We start from the raw sequence: 6,000 nt of genomic DNA on the forward strand, positions 1-6,000 counted from the left end.
CCTTCCAGCGGGCCAATGCTAACCTTCCTCACATGCATGGCCGCCTGACAATGCCAGCTGCTTCTCCACCATGTAGACTGTTGACATCTGAGACGTTGTGGGATAGAGTTTAATTAATGTGAAAGAAGCACTTCCAGCCAGAGTATTTTTTATTTGTAGAAGACTAAGAGGAGAAAGGTTGCTCCTGCATGGGAGGAAGGTCAACGGGAGTCAGGTGAGGTACCGGTAGGTTGTGAGCTGGGTATAGGAGAGTCCTTCATAGCCAGGACACGCATCCATAGCATTGTAGCTGTTTCCTGGGGACTTACACTCTGTAAGAGTTCCCTACGAGGGAGACTGCAGGCCATTTTAGAGGTCATTTTTGAATTGGGCTCCTGGATAGGACCATCAATCTTCTCCTCCTCTTCAGGTGTGGAGCTGCCTACAATTCAACTTGTAAGACAATAGGGCTTTCTCCCCTGAAGTGCATACCATCCTCTTCTGGGTTGAGCTCCAGGCGGTAAACATCCTTTACAACGCAACTGTTACAACGAAGTACCTTTACGACGCAACCATTACAACGCAACTTTTACAACGACTTGCGCTGGGGGGTGCTCTAGGATAGGGAATAGTTTCCAACACCTTCCCTACTATCCACGGGGACTGGAGTTGGAATAGTAAATTAAACTATTCACTATCCATCGCCCCCCAACGCAAGTTGTTGTAAAAGTTGCATTGTAAAACTTGCGTCGTAAAGGCATGCGTTGTAATAGCATGCATTGTAATGTCATACATCCCTCCAGGCTCTTGATTCCCAGAAGAGAAAAGACAATGATCATCTAGGTAGTGCGTTTGGCATTACAGATTGTGTATATGTCTCAAACAGAGGTGTTGTGGGGTATCTAAAAGCAAGAGATAGCACTCTAGCATAAATATTCGAAATCCTAAAAGATATACATTGTTAACTGTAGGATAATGTATAGCAATACAAATGGGATAAATGGAGCCGTACTCCCTCCAGCCACAGATGTTTTCTCTGTGGGCAGACACCTAAGTACCAGCTGCTGAACCTAGGTCTTCCAAGGAGGTGGCGGACATATCTGCAGAGAACCATCAACTGGTGAGAAGAATTAAGATACATGTCACAGTTATGACAGTGGACTGAATTTGACTTTGACCGGTGACATAAATAGAATCGAGGATGAAAAAAAGGTGCATACATATAAAAATGTTCATCGCCTTGTAGAGAAATAGATCAGTGGACTGAAATTAGGAAATAGAAATAGTGAGAACATGCTATAAATATATGTGGAAAATAGTGCATGTAATGAGGTCACTCAGTTACCTCACCAACAGAAAGTAGGGACTGAACTTGCAGGATGATGTGTGATGTAATCTGATGGATTGGATTAGAGTGAGCACGAGGATCCTTTGTATCACTGAAGATGGGGAAGGAGACATGTTTAGATTGGAAAATACCCCCGCATAATGAATATATGTATACTTTAACATAATATTAATATATAGTTCATAAACAAGAGTAAAAGGGTATGAGCATGCCCGGGATTACTGCTAATGAAATAATGTTGTAAATTGTAATCTGTAGGTTTAGACCGACATGTTGAGAGAGACTGTTGAGCGCTGTGATAAATAAAATCCATCACCCAACAGTTAAATGGAATGGACACTCGGGTGCTAATAGTGGGTGATAAGAGACATACACCTACCAATGGGTCTGCGCAATCAAATGATGGTTTAAGTGGCATAAGAACATAGATCCGCCATGAGGGTCTCTCATTGGATAAATAGCTTGACCCATGCTGAACATGGGGGTTAAAGTATAGTTGTGGCACTGATCCAAATAGAAATGTGGGTTTGCAACTTCCAGCTGATCCTAGTGAACACTGACCAGGCTCTGTGATTGAAGCCTGTGTGTTGGTTGGGGCAGGTGGCAGATTATCTGGTAACACAGGTTCTCCAAATTAGAAAGTGACTTGATTTGGAGGAGCACTTTTAAGGTCCATGAAACTGCAATATAAGTATGCCTTTGTGTAGTTTGTCTTAAAATATATAAAACAATGTGAACTAGTATCAGTATTGTGGTACCAGGAAGACATCCAGTTCTGTAAAGAGTGTTAATGTAATTGATACCCATACAGCGTACCTGTGTGGGTGACCGGGATGAACTGAAACGTGGCCTATTTGTCACCCTGCTACCCTTGAGGCTAAATCTGAACCAGATGTTACTGCCTATGTGTTGATATAGGGACTGTATAAAAGAAAGTTAATGTATCAACATACAGTCTAAAGGGGAGGATAAACCTAAGTGTGAATGAGCTGTGTCAGATGAGTGCTAGAGTGTGACATTGGTGGTGAGTTGTAATTTAATGAAAAGGTAGTGGGGATTAGGGTATTGCCCTGATTTATTTTGAAATTCCCAGCTGCAGACAGGCCACACTCAGCTCAGAGTGCAAGGTGGTAAGAATACATTAATCAAAGGGTGGGCAAAAAATACACAATCCAAGTCTGACTATGCCACCTGCTCCCCGTAAAATTTCTACCACAATCACCTATAATCTTACCATTTTATTGAGGGGTGGGTCCCCTATAATGCATACCACTAACCCCAATACCTTGATAGAGTGTGTCAACTCCTGCCACGTGGCCTCTTGCTCTGCTTCACTAAGTATATTTGGAGGCAGACTATGGGCCATATTACCGAGGTGAAGTATCGCCGCTTTTTCGGAGAATTGTGCCGAGAAAGCGGCGATATTTCTGGCGCCCTATTAATAAGGGCATGCTAACGCCTGCCTCAAGCCCACTGTGCATGTCAGCGAGAAACATCGCTAATGACATGCAAAGTGGGCATTCCTATGTCCAAATATATGTAAAATGTGGTTGGAGGTGGTAATACCCTATTACCAAGGCAGACGTTGGGAGAATAAGACCTGCGATAAACTCGTTTATCGCAGGTCTCCCTACGCCTGCTCTGACCAGGTGTTAGGGCATTGATAACATGGGGGTGTGGATCATAAAGCTGAATCCACCCCTCCATATTATCAAGGTACACATTAGCGCATGACAACAACGCTTGTTTTCAGGCGCTAATGTTCCCTATCGCCGGATTTAATATCGCCTACGTGTTGTGCGATGATAATGACATTTGGGTATGGCCTGTAAAGCGGAGGATCTTGCACTTTAACATGCATCTAGTTTCAGCATTTTATGAGAAAGGTTATTTTAACTATTACTGGTAAACATTTTATGTGTGTGCATTATGTATTTTTAACTGTAATTTACTGCTAATGTATGTTTAGAGTTTTAAATGTCTAAAGTTACATGTGTGTGCTTTTATGAGTGTATAACTCGAATAAAGCTTTTTCAAACAAAAAGATAATGACAGGATAACACGGCGATAAAATCCGGCGATAGCCAGCGATAGGGAAATGTGCGATGTGCGTTTTTTAACGCACATCTTGGTAATATGGCCCTATGTGTTTTCTTTTATTGATCACCAGCAAAGATAGCTACAAGGCCTGCCTCCTCGTAAGTAAATTTCAAATTCCTCTTTAGTGGAATAGGTTGCATGAAGGAGGCTATAACAGTGGGCAAGGTAAATCAGTCTAACGGAACCCCTCGTGTACGTGCTTCCAGGGTTACTGTTTGTCAGGTTGGTATGACTTTGATCAGTAGAATGCTGTTTTACCTTGTACGTTTTACAGAGCATCGATAGAGATCCCCTCCTCTGCTATAGAGTTCTCCATCTATTTGTTTTATTTATAGAATGTGGTTGTAAAGTTACTAGTAGTAACTGTATAGTCATAATTTCAGTCATGCATTTCCACTTTTTTAGGTAAAAGGGTGTAGACCCATAAACTCTACAGCTCAGTGGAAACTTCCGCTCAGGCACTGGTGGAAATGTAAGTTTGAAGAGATCTCCACACCTATTTATCCTACATGCATTTGACCCGTAGGGGGCATATTATCAAGGACCGGTGTTAAAATTATCGGCGTTTTATCGGCAGGAAACTGCCGATAAATCGGCGATAATGGGCTTGATAATACGCCCTTGTTAATTCCCATAGAAGCCTATGTTCTGGTGTTAACCTGGGCTTCTATGGGAATTAACAAGGGCGTATTATGAAGCCCATTATCGCCGTTTTATCGTCAGTTTCCTGCTTTAGGTCCACAGTACTCCTGAAACTATCCATGTCATTGAATCCATAATAGGTCTACTAATGCCAAACACTCCTTGATCCTGAATGACTATATAAAACTCTCATTGATTGACTGTCTATGATATTTTTTCACAGGAAGCAGTGGATGCAACACTCTGTGGAAAAAACATCGCCAACACTTGGCCGTTTGCGGCATGCGTTTGCTCATCACTTCGTGGGACATAAAGAATCACCTGGATACACAAGGGGTTAAATATGAGCACTTTGATCTACCCTCTGACAGGGACATCTCAGAATGCTTCATCCAAGGGAACAGGAACGGCGAGCTTCTGATGGACTTTTTGACAGAGACGGATCAATTTTGTAAAACAGCCCCACCTGAGCTTGTGGCTGAAATACTGAATGATCTAAAATCACCAGGATGTAGTCACAAGAAAGATGGGAAGGTTTTATTCAATAACAACCTTGCTGCTATTGTGATTGAGCCATAAGAACAAAACACACGCCATAGAGATCCGCATTGCTTTTTCATGATGCATTTCTAGTACAATTGACAAACATGCTAATTCCACATTTCGAAGTCAGTGAGCCGATGGAAAATAAACCATTGCAAAGATAATCTTTCATTTTCAATAAAGGTAAATGATATTGGTTCCATCTGCTAAAATGCTGTCATGCATTTTTTATAATTTCAAATATCAAATTACTTGGGAGTTCTTTCTAAACCCCTGGCAAATCCCAAGAGTGGGGGTGATACCAGGCAGGCTCTTTCAACACCCTGGGAGTTTTGTGAGCACAAATTGAGAAAGAAAAAGTTTGGCTCAAATGCTACACATTTCAATTTTGTGAACCCAGAAACTTGTGACAAAGTGCCCTGTTAATGTGCTATTCCTCCTTCCGAAGACCACACCTTGGAATGTTGTAGTCATTATCCGCTCCTAGAAATGCACCCCATGGCATCATCAATGATGGTTGCAATATTACTGCACTAAGACCAATGTGCTAAGGATTTTCTGGTTGCAAGAGTCTAATTCACCAAATTGGACATTTGGTAACTGCCAAATGGCCTTATGGTGTGTATCAAACCCATTGGCCATATGTATCAACACATTTCCCCATAGACATAGAATGGGCAAAACCCTTTGATACATCTGGCCCTTAGATTTCTTTTTGGTAAACTGTTACCCAATCACTGTTTGGGTTTGCAACTGGCGAATAAATAGCGATTCGGAATGGGAAGTATTTAGGCGTTGTGACTGAAATTCTGGGCGCAAAATATTCATATTTTACTGCCTACTGAATGATAGAAGCAGCCGATTCGCAAACAGGAACGGATGCCCATAAGACCGCTTTTCCTCTGCGAATGTTTAAATAAGAAATTTAGGAGTAGAGGGACCACTAGTTACTCATTAAAAATGTTTGTGCATGTTTCCATTTTTGTATGCATTCCATTTTACTTTTGGGGAAATTAATTAAATTTTGAAAATTGTTTAATTGAAAAGCAATCGGAGACATGGTGATCTACTGACCCAAGCAGGCCACCATCCCTGTGATTGATAACAGATGTCGTGGGTAGCAATTTTTGATAAACCTGATGCATTTGATTGAGGTAGGTCTGATTGTGACGCACTACGAATGGTCATTTTGCAAATCGACCTATTATTAAATAGGTGGATTTTAAAATCATATTCAATCTGGTAAAAGTCAGTGTGTAATATTTAGTGACTTTTAATGTAATCATTCTTAGTACATTTGAATCCACATTTGCAGAGAAGTAGGAAAGATCCCTTTAAAGAACAGAACATGTTTCTACCTATCTTTGTCTTTTCGAACAAGTGTCTCA

At 41.3% G+C, this 6,000-nt stretch overlaps 1 protein-coding gene across 2 annotated transcripts in view; it reads left to right on the forward strand.

The window, feature by feature from the left end:
• Positions 1–4,653, forward strand: part of LOC144767911 (histamine N-methyltransferase A-like) — a 254,126-nt gene extending 249,473 nt beyond the window's left edge. For both annotated transcript variants that reach the window (XM_078651250.1, XM_078651251.1), the window contains one exon: positions 4,293–4,653. In XM_078651250.1, the coding sequence (XP_078507376.1) occupies positions 4,293–4,648 (356 nt within the window). In that variant the 3' untranslated portion in view covers positions 4,649–4,653. The remainder of the gene's footprint in view (positions 1–4,292) is intronic.
• The last annotated feature ends 1,347 nt before the right edge of the window (positions 4,654–6,000 follow it).

Source organism: Lissotriton helveticus, chromosome 7 (assembly GCF_964261635.1).
Source record: "Lissotriton helveticus chromosome 7, aLisHel1.1, whole genome shotgun sequence".
Classification (NCBI taxonomy): domain Eukaryota; kingdom Metazoa; phylum Chordata; class Amphibia; order Caudata; family Salamandridae; genus Lissotriton; species Lissotriton helveticus.